A 22,040-nucleotide genomic window follows, 5' to 3' on the forward strand; every position below is an offset into this window, starting at 1 on the left:
TTGATGTCGTGCTGGTGGAAACTAGGTTCTGAACTATATGCAAGAGAAGAATCCACCTAAAGGTACGTTTGCACGAGTGGTTTTGCGTAACTCTTGTGCAATGTGTTGCGCAATGTGTTGTGCATTCCTGTGGTGCAACCGGTTACACAGCTGCTTGCACCCATTGCGCAACCAGTTGCTCATTCTGCTTGTGTAACCGGTTATTCGAATGCTTGCTCCCATTGTGCAATGCGTTGTGCAAGTGGTTGTGCAACTGCTCGCACAACCAGTTGGGCAACTGCTTGCTCAACGGAGAGATTCAGTGGAGCTCCACTAGTGCTATTTCAGTTTGCAGAATGTCACTGTTGGATATTGCCCCCTACCTCCACTACTTCGCTGGGTGTGGGGTAGGGATACTCTCTTTGCCCATTGATTTCCTGCTCTCAGTTGCCCCCCTAAAGGCATGTTTCCCCATGTAGGCTTCCAAACACTCACTTACCTTGTGCTTATCCATGCTGATTGAGTCAACTTGGAATGAGTTAATATTAGCTATATATATATATATTTTTGCTGTAGCCACAAGATCAATTAAAATGATTTTAAAGATTTTAAAATAAAACTCATACTTTGATTCTATAGCAATTTCATTATTCCTCATTATGCAAAAAGAAAATATAATTGATATTCAAAAAACAAACAAACCCCAACATGTTTATTTTTCTTTCCTCTGCAGTATGAAAGAATACTTGTGGAGAAATGTTCAGAACTTACAACAGTTACTGAAAGGTAATATGAAATGTGGTCAGTTATTATATTTTTACCTTAGCCTGCAATCCTATACACATGTATCTGAGAGTAAGTGCCATTGAACTCAGTGAGATTTACTTCAGATTTACTACAGGCATAGGATTGTGCTGCCAGCAAATCTGTCTTAAACACTGTAGACTTGTTTAATTAAAACTTGGAGAACCACGATATCATAATGGATTTGAAACAAATGGTTCCCTTACCACTCTCAAAAGGGCTTGAGATTTACTGACTGATGAACGCAATAAACTCTTTGCTGATAGTAGGGGAATACTGGGCATGCACAGTGGAGAATCTCCATGTGCTTCGCGGAATGTTTCCCCTCCCAGGAGAGAACAGGAAGCCCCTGTGCATATGGAGCTATGGGTCATTGTGCCCTATCTGTGCATGTTAATTAGTTTTAATATCTGTGCTTGAGAGCAGCTATTTGGTCCCATGTCTTGATTAAGTCTCAGTTCATATGTTAAAACAGTAGAGGGATGAATGCAATTTTTCTGACATTTCCTTTCAGGTGTATACAGATTGAAGATGAACAGATATTGAAGTCTATGAAATCTTGTATTAATGACACACTAACCACAGTTGCGCAGTATTTTGGCCAATTGATTGAACTAGCTTTAACCCATGAAATAAAGGTTAGTACTTTTTTTTAACCTTAGGGAAAATATTTTGGAATTGTTTAAATTTATGGTCTGGGTTTTTATACCCTTAAGATATCCTGAAGCATCTGCCATAGTCTCCTGGGACTCATAACCAATATTTTCATTTTGGGGAAACAAATCAGCTTCTATTTAATCAGCTTTAAAATGAATTAAATAGAAGCAAAACCCTAGACATTACTCCTTTTGTGTACGCATGTGGAGGTAAATGACATTTATTTTGGTCTGTGTCACACAGGACCTGGTGAGGGAAATAGATTCATCAGATAATCTGTATTCTGTGGAATCAGCTACAAGCAACTTGTTCAGTCTTACCCAGGAAGGCTCACACTTGTGTCGCATCATTGCTAAGGTAAGCCATGCTTGGACTTGATCAAACGGAAAACATTTTAGGTTTATTGTTAGCATGTTCATGCCTTTACAGATGGTAGCTCTCAAAGAAATTCCAGAAGAACTTTTGGATCATGAGGTGTGTCCAGGACAGCTATTCTTCATTATGAGAGGAAAGCCAGCATTCTGAAGATCTCTCTGTCTCTGTCTCTGTGTCAGGGTGGACACTGAGCCCATAGAATCCCAGAGTAGTTCTGATTCGGAGGAAGAACAGTCGCTCCTGGGAGAGGAGCACGCCCCTTTTTCCCAGGGCCTGCAGCTGACAGAGATTCCTCCCACCAACATTCCTAGATTAGAAAGCAGTCCAGGGAGTGACCCAGCACAGATAGCAGACTGGGTGGATGCGTGGCGCAGACGCAGAGAGCGGCGCAAAATGGAGGGCGCGGAAACGAGGCGTAGCGCCCGGTTCGCGCTCAAAGAACGGTTGCGCCCAGAGGATCCAAGGGAAAAGGGGAGGGATTCTCCCTAGTCCTTATATTCAGGGGTCTGCCAGTAATTGCCTTTCAAACGGGGACCAACTGTTCCAACTTAGGGCATAGGGATGCTGCTGCTCAGATCTAGTTGCTACCTGTAGAGTTGTTAAGTTGTAAAAGAAGAATAAAGCTTTGAAAATAATCCCTTTGTCTGTGTCTGGACTTGGCTACTGGATTAGACTGAGAGAGCCCTCCAAGGAGCCCTTGACACTCTGTCTCTCTCTCATCTGTCTGTCTGTCTGTCCGTCTGTCTATCTTCATTCATTATAAAAAATAATAATAACCCAGCCCGTAATGGTTGTCATTGTGGCTAAGAATGAATTAAAAAAAATGTAACATGCAGTAAAACAATTACTGTATTAACGCTTTTCCATTCCATCCCATTCCATCCAAAGACTTCATTTACAGTGCGTCCTATGCACATATACCGGGAAGTACATCCCAAGGAGTTGAACAGGACTTACTCCCAAGCAAGTGTGTATAGGGACTGCAGTGTCAATGAAATAAAAATTGGAGAGTTAATTCAAATTCCCAGCGTCCAGGTTAGATTACTGCAATGTGCTCTATGTGGGGCTGCCTTTGAAGACGGTCCGGAAGCTGTAGCTTGTATAAAATGCGGCTGCCAGATCAATAGTGGGGATCAGAAGGTCTGAACATTTAACACCAATTCTGGCCCACTTGCACTGGCTGCCTGTATATTTCTGAGCCCAGTTCAAGGTGCTGGTTTTGATCTCCAAATTACATAGCAGTCCCAAGCCTTACATATTGCATAATCCCAAGCCTTATGTAGCTTGGGACCGCAATATCTGATGGGACCCTTCTCCAAGTATGAACCTACTTATACACTATGATCATCATCTGAGGCTCTTCTCCAAGTTCCTTCTCCAAGAGAGGTTGAGAGGATGGCAAGAAAGGAGAGGCTCTTTTCAGTGTTGCCCCCCCAATTATGGAACACTCTCCCCAGTGAGGTCTGCCTGCCAACATTGTCACCTTTTAGGTTGCCATGTTAAATCCCTGGAGCCATAAAACCTTATCATATGCTGTCAAATGCTACTCCCAGGCATTTGACAGCATATGATTTTATGGGTCCTGGGGTTTTTATTGCTGTTTGTGTAAAATTGTTCTATATTTTTGTATGTAAATGTTTTTTAATGTTATTGTATTGTATTTTTAGGGTTTTAATATTTGTAAACTGGCCAGAGAGCTTTGGCTATTGGGCAGTATAGAAATGTAGTAAATGAAATGAAAAAATGAAACTCTAGTTGTATAACTAGTAAATTACATGATCATTTGTCACAAAAAGGTGATATCTTAATTCTGAATGGACACCGGGTTCTTTTGGAACCTTTAAAAATTATTTGAATTCAAGGAACTTTATATTAGTTTAATTGATTGCCTCTTCATATCTTTTCATTTCAAAAGGTCAGTTGACAAGCAATGTTTCAGAAGTCATTTTGGCTGTCAGTCACCTTGATGGAATGATCTCAGTGAAAAAATTCACGCTTCGATATTGTGTTGGCATCCTTCATAATTATGTATGATTCCAAGGAGTGGTAATAAGGAGAAGAAAAGAGCAGCTTTCAGACAGATAGATAGATAGATAGATAGATAATACACTGACTTGGCATAGTCACTTTATGATGCCTCATTTAGAGGAGCCTGAAATCTCTTGGAATCTCTTGGACACTTATTTGGAAATAAGCCCCACTGAACACAGTGAGACCTCCCTCTGAGTAAACCTGCATGGGATTGTACAGTGAGTTCCTTGAATCATTGGCTGTATAATAACTTTGCCGTCCAGGAGTCTGTTTGAGGCATACATACACACAAGAACGGAGCAGGCCAGTATTCTATTTAGTCCAGCAATGTGTCTCTAGAAGCTTACAACCATAATGCTGATAGCCATGACTTCTTGTTTGACGTCATCACCTGATACACTGAAATATATTGCACTGAACATGGTTTAACTTTGCTATCATGACTAAGAGCCACTGGCAGATCCTCCATGAATGTATCTAATCCTTTTCTTGAAGCTATCTATGGCCCAGATTTCAGATTACACTGGAACTATGACTGCCAACATATTCCCAAAACATGGGTGGGTACATCTCTATGTTGTTAAGTACATGTATGAATAGAGGCCGTATGGTTCCAGTGAATTATAACCACACCAGAAAAGCATTTGTTAATGAAGTGTATCCCAGGCATGGGGATAATCTGCTCAAACCACTTGGGCTCCTGTTCATACAAGCAGCTAAACACACCAAGAGGCATCCAGGTGGGTAAGCTAGGGCTGTAGCTCAATGGTAGAGCACATGTTTCATATGCAGAAGGTCCCACATTCAATCCCTGGCATCCTGCCTGAATCCTGCCTGAAACCTTGGAAAGCCGCTGCCAGTCAGGGTCAATATACAGATGGACCAGTGGTCTGGCAGCTTCTTATGTTCTTGTTATATCCTATGATGATTGAGTGAATTGTGTGTTGTGTGAAGAAGTACTTCCATTTATTTATTTATTCATTCATTCATTCATTCATTCATTTCTTCATTCATTCATTCATTTCATTTATTTATTTATTCATTCATTCATTTCATTTATTCATTCATTTCATTTCATTCCATTTCATTTCTATCCCACCTTTTTTCCCTCCTTAAGGAACCCAAGGCAGCGTACATAATCCCCCTCCTCTCCATTTTATCCTCACAGCAACAACCCCACAACAAAAACCTACCAAACTCTGTATAAAATTCATATTTTAGGATAACATATATTTCAAAACGCATGTTTGTGAAAAAAAAAACTTACAAAATCACATACTTAGTAAGTATTTAAATATGAATGTTTGTGTGCATTAAAAAAAGAATTCAAAGACAGATGTGGAAATGGGACGGAACAGGTTTATGAACGAACACATGAGAAACTGACATGGATAGAAAATGCACTGATTTGTCTCTCCCTAACAGCAGGAGAGGAAAGAAGAGCTTGACCCATTCTGTTGGCCTGCTTTGACCCATTTATATTTTATATTTCTTTTGAAATATAAAGGCCTTGAGTTTAAAAGGAAAGCAGGACATACATATATAGTCTGACTCTAGAATGTATCTTCTAGTGAATACATATGGTTTAATTTACTTAGATATTATATGTGTTTATCAGATTCTGCCTCTTGGACTGTTGGTTTCCAGACTCATAAATCTTAGTCTATTTCAGGCTATGAGATCACAACTGGACCTCAGTAAACTGGGGATATAAATCTTAAGGATGGTTTCTTGCATCTGTAGAAAATGGGCTTTATTAAACCAAATTATACCTATATTTGTTTTGCTTTTGTCACAGTTAAAAACAAAGTTAGTCCACAGCTGCAACAAATATATTATTCTCGTCAGGGATAGCTTTTTCCAAAGGGACCTACTGAACAACAAAGTAGAGTGACATGATTTACAGCCTGATCTCCAAAGCAGTGAAGTTGGAATGAAGCAATATCAATAACTGGGCACCTATAGTTTCGGGTGTTTTTTGTTTTTTTTTAAAATCAGCATCACTTTAAACATGGCTGGCAGGATACAGTAGGGGGACCGGATTGAATCTCTCTCTCTCTCTCTCTCTCTCTCCAGAGAGGGGGGACGGGCGGGGGAGATGTAGGTTTATCTTTCTATTATTATAGACAGCAACACTGTGAAAATCAATGCTGTTGTAATAAAGGAAGTTGAGTAGATCACCATTATAATCATTCTTAGCCCAGTGTCTCTGATATTTAGAAGCCCTTTATATCACTCCACCTTTTTCATCCTGTGCCATTGGGGATTGTGCTCGGCAAGACCATTTAATGCTGAAGGACAAGAATGTTTAAACACTTCCAGCAACCTACTTCCCTTTCCTCATGTTACCTTTGCTGAGTAGCTCTGGCCTTGAGCACAGGGTGCTTTATCACCTACAATGTACCAGCACTGGATGGGGGGGGGGGGGGCAGGAGGCTCAATCCAGATTGGGACCCTAGTGTGCAGGATAGGGGGCTTTAAACTTTGGCTCCTGCTGCAGTCCCAATTCAGATAGGGGGCCCACCCCTGCAATTTGCATTGCCTACGGAAGTATCCATTGAAATGAATGGATCCTTTTCTTTTGCACATTGTTCATTCATTTATGTATTTATTACATTTATATCCCACCTTTTTTCCTCTTTAAGGATCCCAAGGTGGTGTACATAATCCTCCTCCTCTCTGTTTTAGCCTCACAACAACAACCTTGTGAGGTAGGTTGGGCTGAGAGTCTGTAACTGGCCCAAAGTCACCCAGTGAGCTTCCATGGCCGAGTGGGGACTAGAACCCAGATTTCCCAGCTTCCAGTCCAGCACTCCAGCCACTACACCATACTGGCTCCCAAATTGCAGGTTCTGGGGAGCCTGTCCAGATTAACACTCCACCCCACCCACACATTAGTCTTGATCCAGATCAGGGCCCCTGTGCTGGCAATTTGTAAAAAAACCCAACAACTTTGCACTGAAGTCCAGAATTGCACAGCTAAGCTAATGTAGCGTGTAGTTTGGCCCTGAGTTTCACAGCACATCAACTCACAGCTTTTCCTCCACACATTCACCGGTCCTTTCATTGCACTCAAATCCAGTTTGGCCTGGAGGACAGTATGTTGGACTTGAGAAAACAGGGTTTGAATATTTGGTTAGTTCTGAGGAATCTTAGGTGACTTTGACTCAGCCACTCTCAGCCTAACCCACATCAGATGGTTATTGTGAGCATCAAAAAGGAAATCCATATGCATGCCACCTTGAGTTTTTTGAATAAAGAGTGCAATATGCCAGTAATAAAATAAAAATTATGTGCTTTTGTCTTGGGCTGCTTTGAGAATAAAGTAGTCTTCCTCCTGCCATGGGGCATATCTGTTTCCCATGCAGACTAAGGGAAGATGGAGGACCATTTGGTACCAAACATGGAGACTCCTCTTCCAGTAGATTTGCTATGTTGCAAATGTCTCATTGCAATTCATACACTGTGCTCCTTGCTGACAGTATGTGAATAGTTCACTTTTTATCAGTGGTTGACAAGAATGCGGGCCCATTTCATAACTCAGTTGTTTGCAGCTAATGCACTAATGTCAGTGGGGATCTCGTGGTGCCATCCATTTAAAGCTCCAGCTTAATAAAGCTGCTGAGAAGAAAGATGGCCCTTCACTAAAGCATGGATGGTCTTAGTGTAAATGGATGATGATGATGATCATTAATTCAATGTATATCCCTTCTTTCCACCAAGAACATGTCACTCAAGAAGCTAACAATCAGATAAACATTTTTTAAAAATCATAGTTAAAAACAATAATAAAACAAATACATTAAAAACACATACAAAACCCACCTAAAGCTGTTTAGGTTTTGGCTATTAGGTGGTATAGAAATGCAACACATAAATAAACACACATTGACTAACACTACACAGTACATAATAACCTGTTTTTCATGACATGGCAACCCACGGTGGGTTGTCAGCCTTGTTTGCTTCAGAATGGCTTGTCTTGATGGTCAAACCCAGAGTGATGGCTTCAATGTGGTTTGTTAACCATGCACAAACCACCCTGAGAACGCATGGCTTGTAGTTGGGTTGTTTGGGGTGGCTTGTTTTCAGAGTTGCTTGTCATGACATGCAAACCTGGCACGATGGCTTGTGTGTGAGTTATGCCAAAAGGCTACAGAGTCACTTAGTAAGAGCAGCAAAAAACCTGACTGGTCAGCTTGCTGCCTTGTGATCTCACTAGCTGTGTGTCAGGCTGGCAACACCTGCATGCCCAATTCCCCTTCATGATCGCTGCTCACTCCACATGAACGGGAGAATTGTGGAGTGATTGACTGTGACATTTGCGCAGATTTCCCCAGGGCATGGTCTGAAGGCACATGAGGCAACCACCCTGGTGAAGCTAAGCATTTCTGGATCTGGTCAGGGCCTGGAGGCACCTGGGAATCACATGTAGCTACCTTGAGTTCCACAACAGAGAAAGGTGGGATATAAATGAAATAAACACATAAATAAATAGAATTTGCACAAATTTCCTAACTTGTGGAGTGTATATTTTACTTTCTAGAATTGTATGCAAATTTAGTCTGGGAAAAACTCACAGAGACCAAAAATACACACTTTCCTCCTATTGGCTAAAGCATGAAAATGTGGATTTGGGGGTGGATTTATGTTTTTTTACCTTTTCTTCCTACTTTGGGGGAGATTTGTGCATATTCACATAAACTAATTAGTTAATGCACACTTGTATAAATACACATTAGTTAATGTGATTGTGCGCAAATCTCCACAAAAGTGAAAAAAAAGTTTAAAAAGCACAAATCCCCCCCAAACCCGCATTTTCATGCTGAAGCTTACGGGAGTGGGGGGATGCATATTTTTGGCTTCTGTTTTCCCCCCCAGACTAAATTTACATATAATTCCAGAAAGATTAAAGAAAAGATGCCTGACAATCTATGAAACACAGATGGAATTGATTTAATAACGTTTTACTCAAAAAAACCCAGAAAAAGTTGTGCTGCAAAGGATGCTGGGATACATGCCGGGAGCGGGTGGGAGGACCAAGGGGGAAACCATGTGAAAACAGCTTTTTAATTTTCAATGGAAAGCAAACCACATAGTCCTTGTATCACTATTCTGCATTAGTCCCCAACCAGCTTTATAGGACTATTCAAGAATAAGTAGCTTGAGGATGTCAGCTTTTACATTAAGTTTTCATTCCAGAAATCAATCAAATTTCATTTACTTTTCCTTTGGCTGTTCCCATGTCAGTACAGCTTTCTGAATGGGGTTATTGCTGTGTAATGCAAATGAAAGAGGGAAAAGGAGTAATTTCATGGAACTGCAAAACCACTAAAGTTGAGATTACAAATCCACCTACCTGCAGATAATCAGTACTAAAATGATGAATGACCAGAATTTCTGCAAGTCTAAGCAGAATTAGGTTAATTTTATTTTTGTATTTAAAACATTTTTACCCCACTCTTTGGCTGAAAAATGATCCCAGAACAACAATGAATAAAAAGACAGCCCCTCAGGCTTACAACCTAAAAGCCACAATACAAAAGGAAAAAGGGTTGGGAGGGAGGAGGGGAAAAAAAAAGGAAACTCATTATTATTATTATTGTTGTTGTTGTTGTTGTTGCATTTATATCCCACCTTTATTCCTCTTGCAAGGAACCCAAGGCGTCTTACATTATCCTCCTCCTCCTCTCCATTTTATCCTCACAACAACAACCCTGTGAGGTAGCTTGGGCTGAGAGTCTGTGACTGGCCCAAAGTCACCCAGTGAGCTTCCATGGCCAAGTGGGGACTAGAACCCAGATCTCCCAGCTCCCAGTCCAACACTCTTGCCACTACACCATGTTAGCTCTTTGCTCCCAAGTTCTTACAGGTGTTCTTTCTGTCAGGGAAAGGTGGAGCAAGCTCCCTGTGGCTGCTCCTTCTCTGGCCTATGGACGGGGCCAGGCTGGTCTCCCTCTTGCTGTGATATTCTTCCTGTGGGGCAGGGGGTGCATCCCCTGAGGGACCCTTGGTTCTCTGGCCAATGGATTTGCCCAGAGTCTGCAGTCCTAGGGCAATACGTCACACATCGTCTGCGCCGCCAGTTATTTCTGCACCCATCAGTTCTTGTATTGCTCCCCTCCTCATCATTGCTGCTACTGGCTGCCAGTGTTAGTCTGGGCCCTGGTTCGCTTACAACTCAGCTGGTGGCTGGCTCCAGCCACGAAGCTCCCCAGCAGCTCTTCCTGGTCAGTGGGACACGCAGACCCTGTTGCAGGTTTACTTGGCAGCACTGGCTGGGTCTGAGAAGCTGTCTGACAATGAAATCTCCTACCAGGCTCCAGAAGACGCTCTCTTGGGCGCTCCAAACGGTGGGGGCTGCAGCCACCAGATAAGCCTGCAGCTGGGGGAGTGGGAGGGCCAGTGCAAGCATTGGTGCTGGTGGGGCCAAGGCAGTGTCAGTGTGACCTGCCCCACTGTGTTGGGCTCCAGATGTTGGGTGCTGATGCCAGCCATGGTTCTTCTCCCCGCGCCCTTTTGTGTGTGTGTGTGTGTGTATGTGTGTCTGTAAACTGAAACAGTGGTTTCTCACCAAATTGGTTGCAACCGTATAGCCACCTTCCCCAACCAGGTGCCAAGCTGAGGAGTAATGGGAGATCTGGTCCAACACATCCAGAGGGTGCCAGGTCGGGGGAAGGCTGCCGTATAGTTTGCCTTTATAGCCAGGTGCCATTGAACACAACCAAGACATCTTGAATGTGAGCAGATTTGTTGTGGAGTAAGCTTTCATAGACTAGAGTCCACACTGTCAGATGCACGATATGTACACACACAGGACTACAGTGAGCAAAAAGGGCAGGGGTTCTAAACAGGCAAAAGGCAGCCAAAGGGCTGTGACATTTCTATGCAGATCCCAACTGTATGCAAGATCAGAACACAGTGTTTCATTCTGAACAGTGGTTACTGTAATGGAAATGAATTTGCTGATAAATTCTAACTCAAGTTATTTCATGCTGTTGTCTCCTTTTGAAATTGGTTTATTTGTTTGTTTGGAATGCAGTGAATTTGATGAATTTTGGATATTTGAAAAGCCCTCCCACTAGTTTCTGAATATTTCCCTTCAGATTTGCATCCTCTTGTATAGAGACTTACCAATTTGTCCTAGGTAGACAGTAGAAAGGAATTGCTGGCAAGCGGTACCACATATCACATTGGAGGATGTCAAGGGATGAGCTCTTGGTGATATGGCTGACATTAGGTTCTGTAATAGTACTGCATTAAGCTAGTGCACAACACAGCAGCTCAGCTGTTGTCAGGAGCTGCCCCTTTTCAGCATATAACTCCTTTGCTGAGGGAACTGGGATGAGACTTGGAGGCACTGTTTTACAGTGGCTCCATTCCTTCTTGGAGGGGCGGACCCAGAAGATGGTGCTGGGGGACTTCTCTTCGACTCCCTGGCCACTGGCTTGTGGAGTTCCTCAGGGTTCCGTTTTGTCCCTCATGCTATTTAACATATACATGAAACCATTGGGAGAGGTTGTCCGGAGTTTTGGGGTTTGGTGTCACCACTATGCTGATTACACCCAGCTCTACTTTTCCTTTCCATCTAATTCCAAGGAAGCTGTTGGGGTGCTGAACCGGGGTCTGTCAGCAGTAATGGACTGGATGAGGGCAAACAAATTGAAGCTTAATCCAGAAAGACAGAGGTGCTCCTCGTCAGTCGAAAGGTAGATCAGGGAATAGGGATTCAGCTTGTGCTGCATGGGGTTACGCTCCCCCTGAAGACACAAGTTTGCCGCTTATTTATTTATTTATTTATTTTATTTATTTCATTTCTATACCGCCCAATAGCCGAAGCTCTCTGGGCGGTTCACAAAAATTAAAACCAAACAACACACAATAAAACAATTTAAAATATACAGAACATTAAAACCACAATATAACAATACAACCACAATAAAACTTAGCAGCAGTGCAAGAGTTTAAAATACAGATTTAAAACAGCAAAGATAAAAATTTAGAAAGCTAAAATGCTAAAATGCCTGGGAAAATAAAAAGGTCTTCACCTGGCGCCGAAAGGAATACAATGTAGGCGCCAGGCGAACCTCACTAGGGAACTCATTCCAGAGCCCGGGTGCCACAACAGAAAAAGCCCTCCTCCTAGTAGCCACCCGTCTCACTTCCTTTGGCAGGGGCTCATGGAGAAGGGCCGCTGATGATGATCTTAAGGTCCGGGCAGGCACATAGGGGAGGAGGCGATCCTTCAGGTAACCTGGCCCCAAGCCGTTCAGGGCTTTGAATGTTAACACCAGCACTTTGAATCGGGCCCGGAAATGGACTGGCAGCCAGTGCAGCTGGAAAAGTACTGGCGTAATATGAGCTCGCAGGCCAGTCCCTGTTAACAATCTTGCTGCCCTGTTTTGGACCAGCTGAAGTTTCTGGACAGTTTTCAAAGGCAGCCCCATGTATAACGCATTGCAGTAATCCAGACGAGAAGTTATCAGAGCATGGATAACTGTAGCTAGGCTATCTCTGTCCAGATAAGGACGTAGTTGGTATACCAGCCTAAGCTGATAAAAAGTGCTCTGTGCCACTGAGTTCACCTGTGCCTCAAGTGACAGTTCTGGATCCAAGAGCACCCCCAAACTACGAACCTGATCCTTTAGGGGGAGTGCAACCCCCTCCAGAACAGGTTGAATATCACCTAGCCGGGCAGACGAACCACCTACTAACAGTACCTCCGTCTTGTCTGGATTGAATTTCAGTTTATTGGCCCTCATCCAGTCCATTACCGTGCCCAGGCACTTTTTCAGAACAGCCACTGCCTCACCTGGTTTTGATGAGAAAGAGAGGTAGAGCTGGCTGTCATCCGCTTGGGTGTACTTCTGTATTCAGCCCTGAGCCTGGATGCCCAGGTTTTAGCAGTGGCCAGGAGTGCATTTGCACAGTTAAAGCTAGTGCACCAGCTGCGCCTGTTCCTTGAGATGCCTGACTTGGCCACAGTAACACATGCCTTAGTTACGTCCCGTTTGGATTACTGTAACGTGCTCTACACGGGCTGCCTCTGAAGAGTGCTCAAAAACTTCAGCTGGTTCAAAGAGCTGCTGCCAGACTGCTGACTGGGGCTGGCTACAGGGAGCATACCATTCCCCTGTTAAAACAGCTTCACCGGCTCTCAGTCTGTTTCTGGGCACATTTCAAAGTGCTGGTCATGTCCTATAAATCTCTATACATTATCTGAAAGACTATATTCTCCCCTGTGAGCCTACTCGTGCCCTGAGATCCTCAGGGGAGGCCCTTCTCATCATCCTGCCACCATCACAGGCATGTCTCGTGGGAACGCGGGAGAGGGCCTTCTCAGTGGCTGCCCCAAGGCTCTGGAACTCCCTTCCCAGGGAGGCGAGAGTGGCACCATCCTTGATATGCTGACGCAGGCATATAAAAACTTTTTTGTTCTGGCAGGCCTTTGGGGATAGCTAGTCTGGACCTGTGAGAATATGACGGATGGATACTATATTTCTTGTTGTCTTTTAACGTTTTGACATTTTACACAATTTTAATATTATTGTACGGATGTACGAAAGTCACTTACCTTTCGCGGATTATGTTGATGGTGAGGGGGGGACGCACTCCGTCCCTCCCCCCGGAATCCTGGACAGGGGGGGAGGCGCTCCGTTCCTCCCCCCCCCCGGAATCCTGGCCGGCTGGCTGTGCTCCGCAGGGATTCTGCGGAGCCGCCGGCCGGCTCCGCCAGCAGGGACGCAAATGGCAGTGGCCGTAGCTGCCGCTGTTTGCGTCCCTGCAGTCAGCTGTGATAGGCTACGTAAATGTTTATGTAGCCTATCATGTCTGACTTAAAAAACAACAACAACGTGCGTATGCAAATGGCGGCGGCCATGGCCGCCGCCATTTGCGTTCCTTATTTTGGCACGTCTTAGTCTACGTCAAGATTTACGTAGACTAAGACGGAGAAAATAAGGGGAACACAAATAGCGTAGCGGACGCAAATAGCGTAGCGTAGCGTTGTTGTTTTTTAAAAAAACATCAGACAGGGTTTTTTTTAAACCTAGCTGTGATAGGCTACGTAAATCTTTACGTAGCCTATCACGTCTTTTTTTTTTTTAAACTGGAAATGGTGGTGGCGGCAGCCGGTCGGAAGACTGGCCGCCGCCAAACTGCCGCCGGAGCTGCCGCCACTGCCGCCAGGAAGATCCACCCCAGATAAGTCTTGTCCCGGGGGGGGTGGGGGGGTGGCAGACCGTTCCGCCACCGATTCCGGGGGGCCGAATGCTCTGGCATTCGGCCTCCCCAAGATCCGTGGCGGAATTCTCTGACATCCCTATATTATTGATGATTTAATTATATTTTTAACTTCTGTATACTTCTATTTATACTTCTATTTACAGGTTTTAATTGTACAAGTTTTAATGTTGTAAAGCCTGCTTGAGTCCCAGTATTGGGAAAAAGGCAGGACATAAATAAATATAACAACAGCAACAACAGCAACAACAACAACTGCACTGGCTGCCTATCTGCTACCAGGCCAGGTTTAAGGCATTAGTACTAGTGTACAAAGCTCTAAACAACTTGGGACCAGGGCTGAATCTACACATAGCAGTTGTACCGTTCTCATAACTATTGATGCCCATTGGAGTCATGTATACCAATAGTTATGATAACGGTATAAGTGCTATATGTAGATTCAGCCCAGGATACTTGAGAGAGCACCTGCTCCCTTACCAATCTGCCTGGTCACTGAGGTCATCAGAGGGCTTGCTCCTGGTGGTTCCACATGGACCTATGGCCTGGTTGGAGCTCACCAGGAAAAGAGTCTTCAGTGTGGTGGCTTTTTCCTGTGGAATTCCCTGCCTTTGGCGGTCAGGCAGGCACCAGCATTATGTTGCTTTTGACTCTTCCTAAAGATATTGTTATTTTGAGAGGCCTTCCCTGAGTGACCAGCTGCAGTTTAAGTTCAGAATCTGTGCTTTTTTTAGTTTAAATTGTTTTAATTATGGGGTTTTATTCTTTTATCTTGTTGTTCACTGCTCTGAAATCTTTGATGTGGAGTGGTATATATATATAAATAAATAAATAAATAATGAGACAAGAGTTGGCATCTGTGTTTGTTGCAGGGCCCAGCCCCTGGGTTTGTGTCTATGCTAGATACTGTTGTTGCTGGAGGTTTTAGGTAATAATGGGGCTGTCTATGACTGAGGACAGGCCCACCACCTAAGGCCTGTGAGAGAGAAGCATCTTTGTCCAGAAAGGGCTGTGATGACACACTGCAGTGGTTTTAGCTTGGATAAGCTGCATGTGTTGAATTCCTAACTTCAGGTGGTAGGCATGTAGATTCCATTAGGGAAAAGAGGTAGAGAGACAGGGTTTGTCCTCCAAGTACATACAGCAGTGATGGAATTCGGGATGAAATCCAAGCATATCAAGTTCCAGCAGGGATCCTTGAGGATTTCATTTGGACTGCCTTTCAAAGCAAAGTCACCTGATCCACAGACTAAGACAATTGTGCAGATTGGAGCACAGTTATTCCTTGGATTTTGCATTTCTCTGAATATTGTGATGCAGCTGTTTGCTCAAATAATGTACCAAAATGTGTATTTTAGTATAAAATACATTCATGTACATGTACTTGGAGAGAAAATAAATTTAGAAATGCATATATTGTGACAAAAATATGTTCCAAAATACGTATTAAAAAATGATTTTATGCAGATTTTCTTTTTTCTTTTAACTCACATATTGATGTGGAAACAGGATGGAATGAGCTTATAATGAACACTTGTGAAACTGATATGGACTGGAAATAGATGGATCCGTCCATCCCTAAATTTGAGTGGAGTTCTTGATAACAGATAAAGTTTTCCTCATCAAAGATGCTCTAGGCACGGCCATCATGACTGACTATTCTATAGGAAAGAGAATAGGAAATATCTGAAAATATTTCAAAGAATATTTATGAAAAAGAAAGGAGTCATTATGGGGAGAAAAACAACAACACCCTGGGTTGATCACATCAGTGCATGGGAAATATCACTTCTGTAATAGCTGCTTGAAATAGTTGTAAAAGCTGAGCACTGAAGGCTAGCCCTGTCTCCTTCCAATGTTATTTGGCTGAAGAAAGATGAATTAGTTAAGAGACAAATATGCTGTGTTAGAAAAAAATTAGCGACAGGTACACTTGGGTTCCTTTTCTTCCAGAGTAGTGAAAGGGGAGAAGATAATTTCATTTGAATTTTAATGTGAACTTACCTAATTTTGCACTTTTGAATCAATATGTGAACTGAAACTTGGTTATCATGAGAAATTTGAAATTCTCTGAATGGAGTTCTGCAATAAAAAATATCTTTAAAATGTATATATTGAGGGAGAATGCACACAAAAATGCTAATGCATGAAAACCATGTTAAAATGCATTGTATAAGGAAAATTATAAGGAAAAGTTCATAACAAATAGAACTTAAGATTTGAAACATGTGAAACTGAGGGAAACTGAAATTGACAGATTTGGCCATCCCTATTACAGAGGTCTTGAAATAGTACTCTTCTGACTTATCCAAGAGGTAGTTGGTTTATGATCAGCTTCCATTTTAATATTGCCAAAGCATGTTGTAATCTTGCAACTGGAAAAGTTAATGGCAACTCACCACCGTATTATTCTTTCATTGTCACTTTGTAAATGCTTAGCTCTCAACATGTCTTTGTGGCGATTGATACTTAGAAGAAATTACTAAAGGAACAATAATCAATTTAGAAATAAGATGTAATGAACTATACTGGACGGCAGAGTAATTTCTTTAACTTGTTTACTGAAACTTCCCCACAGGAAGGAGGCATTGTTGCCCTCTTTAAGATCTGCCGCCAGGATTGCTTCAGGTGCCTATATCCACAGACGCTTCGGACTCTGGCGTCTGTATGTTGTGTGGAAGAAGGAATCCAACAGCTGGAAAAGGTATGATTACCTCCACACTCTGATTCTGCAAAAACGATGCATTCTCCTTAGTTGTTTGCCACTGTATGCATGATCCAACATCAGAGATGGGAGCCAATGGGAAGCATTCTCGCTTTCCATGAAGGGCTGTGTCCCAAGAGGCTTTTCCACAAATACTCAGCTTTTGGTGTTGAATTGCTCATGATACCATCCTTGTATACCTGAACAGCAAGTATAGGTTAAATTTGCAAATGGTATCCCTTTTAAGTCATTTAACCTCCCATTTATTTTCATGGTTGGGGACAGTACTTTTATTAAGCTGCCAAACTGTGCCTGTAGATCCTAAGCAGCTCACAAAGAGCTCATTCATCTGCTGGGTGTTTCTGAATCCTCCCTTCAAAATACATATATGGTAGAAGAATACTGTAGCATCACATTAGAAAGAGACTAAGCTGAAGAATTAGGAAGTTCCTGGTTCCAGTTGTGCCTTAGCTATGAATTCACTATGAAGCCTTGGGCAAATTTGTGGCTTTTAGCCTCACCTCATGGCCCCATCGTGCCCGCCCCACATATGTGGATACTAATAACACCTACCTTACAGAGTAGTTGTAAGGATTCCTGAGATGACTGTCTGTCTGTCTGTCTGTCTGTCGGTCTATCTATCTATCAATCTATCCATCCATCCATCCATCCATCCATCCATCCATCCATCATCACATTTTATCCTAGCTTTCCTCCAAGGAGTTCAGGATGGTATACATGGGTCTAACCCCCCACACCCCATTTTATCCTCACAACAACCCTGTGAAGCAGTTTAGTCTGAGAGAGAATGACTTGCCCAACCTCACCCAGTGAGTTTAATGGCCGAGTGGGGATTTCATCTGGCAGCCTAGTCTAACTAACCACTACACCATAATGTGTTCTAACTAACCACTACACCATAATGACCATCATAATGTATACACAGTGATGTGGTTACTGAGGAGCTCAGCCTTGTTGCCATGTTAAGTATCTCTCCTAGCATATTGATGCCAGCATCTTCCTTTTGTCTGGAAAGGTGTGCAAAGCAAACGCTTAGGCATACAGGGCAAGAATGTTGCAATATCTATTAGCTATCCCCCTTGGTGTGCACTCATTATGCAAAGAGGCGTGAGAATATGCAAGTCCCTTCCTCCTTGCCTGGTTCCTAATGCAGTCAAGTCATTGCAGTCAGCCCATTTGATTGGCCATCCTAGAGCCCTGGCGATGAAGCTCATGTCTGAAGCACTGTGCCAGCCACTACTAAACACATCCGCACACATTAGCATCCATCACGGTTAGGAATCTACACTCAAAATACTCACATAACCCTCCTTTCCCACTCCGGGGAAAAGTTAGTTCCTACTTGTGACTTAGAACTCCGTTCCTCCTTTGATCCAGGAAAGCTGCTTCCTCACATGTAGGATGGCCATTTGTCCTATTTTACATAGGACAGTCCTCTACATGAATGTGTCCTCTGTTTAAAAGTGCTGTCTAGTCCAAGTCTGGTTTAAAGATGAAAAGCCTTAAGAAGGGAGAGCAGCAGGGCCTTAAAGTTGCCCATCAGTGTTAGCACTTGGAGACCAGACTGAGAAGGCACTCAGCTTACCAGGTCACAGCCTTCCCCACTAGGATAAATAGTATATCTATTTAAATTCTAGTAAGTATTTTAAATTGTGCATCTCCACATACATATTAGCATATGCGAATTGTATAGAAATCGGTGTCCTCTTTCATTCTCTTTTTTAGCGATGCATAAGTGGCCACCTTACTCATATGAGCAAGTCTTTTTAAAAATCCCCAAATGAGAACTCTGGTTTAGTTTGATTTGGGCTGTATTCAGCTCTGCGTCACCGATCTTTTCCCTCAAGTTCCCGTCCCCTAACTCCATGTTTATTATTTGGTACTCAGTTTTACTTAGGGTTCCAAGGGAACACACAGTGTTGTATTCTTCCTCCAAACTTCACCTCAAAAACCTCATAAAGCATAAGGTTAAAGGGATCTTCCAGGGCTTCATTTACCTCACTTCCCTTACAACCTTGGTGGCGTGGCATTAAATGAGAACTGCTGGTCCATAACACCCCTTAAAGATTAGCTTCTTTTGCCTTATGCCTTGGGATAGATAATATCCACATTCTGATTTCCTTTCCTCCTCTAATTCTTTTTTCTTTCTCCCCTTATGGAACTCTCAAGCAAGCTGCCTAATCCTAGTAACCCAGATGGCTTTCCCACAGATCTATCTGGCATCTGTCTCTTTCCATTTCCTCCTGTATCACTTGCACACTATCCTGTCCCTCTCAGCCTTTCCATCCCCTTCCTTCCCTCTGCTTGCTTACATTTAATCATATAATTGCTGGCCCAAATTGAACATTACCTGTGTATATACTTTTGCTATTTCTGTAATACTTGATTACCCTAAACACTGGCTTCTTGTCTAGTTGCTAATTCCCCCTACTAAAAAGCCCAGTTTCCCCATCATTCTTGGTTGAAGACCTAAGCACATGTTCTTTATCTATACGTGTGTGGAGACAAGAACCCTTGGTAACAATATGAACACTCCAATGCAGTTGTTGTTATTTTATTAGCTTGGCAGACTTTAGGAAACCTTCCAACTCCCTACACATACATACACACACTGCCACAAAGCTGACAAATTGTTATCCAATGGTATATGAACAAGAATTGACAGGTCCCCCGCATATGGAGGCATCCCAAAGCTCCTTCTGTCCAGTGATGTACCTGGGTGTTGGTGTATCTGCCCACCAAAGTCTATCAACTCTCTGAATTGCCATCAAGCTCTAAATAATATATTACCAGCATTTGCTTTCCCCCCTTTTTTTGTTTTCAATGATTATAATCAATTCCATTTTCTGATACCAAGCACACTTTCATTCTTTAGACTGTTCCATTAGAATGATAACCTGTTCAGCTGTCTGCAATAATAATATCTCTAAGTAGTTACCATTTACATGGGAAGAAGTAAATATAGAGTCATCTGACAAGAAGCATATGAAGTGATTATCTCTGAATTTGTTAGATGACTTTGTGCAGAAATTTGTGCACTCAAAAAAAAAAAAATTCACTGAAATGTGGGAAGTTTTAAATAGACTAAGACCTCCACCAATCATCTCTGCAAAATGTCATATTTAGAGGTTGGTAAGTGACACATAATGGATAGATTTGCACCAGTTCTGAGACAAATATAACAACTAAACATCAGGAAGAGGTTTTCAGCAATGTGTTACGCAAGCTAATTTTAACTCTCATAGATAGATATTTGACAAACTCTTTGACTGAACATGGAAATACTATCACTTATGATTTGGATAGCTCACAGGTCCCCTTTCTTCCTTCAGAAGTACATTTTTAAACTTAGGAAAATGAGCACATTTACCAGTCACTAAATCATGACCTCATCCTTCGTATTTCATAGAACACATCTTCTATGTTTGAACAATGTGCCTCTTCAACTTAATGATAAATGATTTCATTTCTACTTTACGATGACATGCCTTGTAATTTAGTGTCTAGAACAGATGCAAGGAATGATAGAACATCCACAGGAAAAATGAAAACTGTAAGCCAGCTGTCAAGGAAGATTTTTCCATATTAGTTGGGTTAGGTGTTAATGTCAAAAGAAAATTCCAGTCTTTCTTTCTCCAATATATTTGCAGTAAACTTACAACTGTTTAGAAGATCTTTATTTATAAGATTCCCTTAGGGATGGGAGAACCAGGGATATTCAAGCTCACTGAAATTCTCCAGACGTCACTGTGAAGCTCAGTTTGGCTTGCTCCTGGTTTTGTTTGAAACCTGCTTTTTGTTTTGTTTGAATGGGGAAAGTGTGCATTTTGAATGGAAAAAGTGCACATTTCAGGGCACATTTTTCAATGCACTTTCCACATTGACTAAAGCTTGAAAATGTGTATTTTTTGAAAAAAAAAAAAACATTTTGAATGAGATTGCAGGTTTGAGAATGTGTGGATTCGGGGGGGGGGGGAGAAATGCTCTCTTGCAGTGGCGGCTGGTGGCTCCGAAGTCAGTGGGATGGTAAATCCGCTCCAGGTTTCAGTCAGAACTCTAAAGGAGCTATCCAAGGTGCAGACCACCTTATATAGCTCTTTTTGAGTTCTGAGTGGTTCTGATTGAAACCTGGAGTGGATTCACTGCCCTATTGACATTGGAGCCACCAGCCTCTACTGTTCTCTTGTTTTCATTTGAGGTTGTGCATGGAGCAAGTTTAGATGATTTGTGAACTGAAACCAAATTCTCATAGTTCCCTAGTTTTTCTTGATAACAATTTCCATGGAAAAGCAATGTATTAAAACCAGAATTTCTGGAGGAGTCTTTGTGGCATGAATGTTAAAGAAATACGACGTGTAAGTCTGTATGTGATGACTACCACAGCTCTTTGGCTGTCTTTGGCTGTCATGTGTGCAGTCCTTCATACAATGGGTGTTGCTTGAGGTAAACCGATGAGAATCCAAGCACAAGATCATGGCATGGACAGTTGTGCTAGCCGGCTCCCTCTCTGCTGGGGCAATGGCAGAATGGACCTTCTCCACTTTGTGTCCTGTTTTCTTTGTGAAGAAGAAAAGGGGAAAGAAGGGTGCAGCACTATTTGTACTTACGTTTGCTTCAGAATTTCATCTAGGTATTACGATACGTAGGTGAAGAAATATTAAAGCACACCACAGTGAAAAGAGGCATTAGTACTTATGCTGCCATAAAGAATGCCACTGACCACAGGAGAGGGGCTTATCAGAAGAGCACATGGTTTGCACGCAAAAATGTCCAGGATATATCCATAGTATCTCCAGTTTAAAGGCTAGATACTAAATGCACAAAATGAAAGAGCTCCCCATCCCCCGCCATGTTCCTCTATCCTATGTTCTCTCTGCTCGTTTCCTTTGAGCATGGGAAAAGTAGTTTTGCCACATACATATCCATGTAAAATTATCAGCCACAACAGAGTGTTATGCATTGTAACTATAGAATTAAAAATCAATGAGCTGGAATTCTAGCTCTGAAATATTGTTGTAACTCTGTGTGTTTCTAATAAGAATCACAATGTGATGCCAATCAAAAGTGTCAGGGCTGTGTGTGTTTTTTTCTTTCTCCTGCAGCATGTGGAGGAACCATACAGTAGCCTCATGTGGGCATTCACAGTGGTGTAGTGGAGCCAGGGCTCACGGGGATGCAGCACCAGCACCTTTTTATTAGCAGGGATGCTGATGTCACCTGCCATCCG

At 42.5% G+C, this 22,040-nt stretch overlaps 1 protein-coding gene across 1 annotated transcript in view; it reads left to right on the forward strand.

Moving 5' to 3' along the window:
• INSC (INSC spindle orientation adaptor protein) overlaps positions 1-22,040 on the forward strand; it is a 255,524-nt gene that overhangs the window by 137,128 nt on the left and 96,356 nt on the right. The window contains exons 4-7 of the mRNA XM_084828484.1: positions 713-765; positions 1,298-1,421; positions 1,684-1,797; positions 16,667-16,792. Of these exons, the coding sequence (XP_084684610.1) occupies positions 713-765; positions 1,298-1,421; positions 1,684-1,797; positions 16,667-16,792 (417 nt within the window). The remainder of the gene's footprint in view (positions 1-712; positions 766-1,297; positions 1,422-1,683; positions 1,798-16,666; positions 16,793-22,040) is intronic.

The sequence above is a fragment of the Heloderma suspectum genome, chromosome 1 (assembly GCF_057233095.1).
Source record: "Heloderma suspectum isolate Gila_16-S chromosome 1, 16-S_ref, whole genome shotgun sequence".
Lineage (NCBI taxonomy): Eukaryota > Metazoa > Chordata > Lepidosauria > Squamata > Helodermatidae > Heloderma > Heloderma suspectum.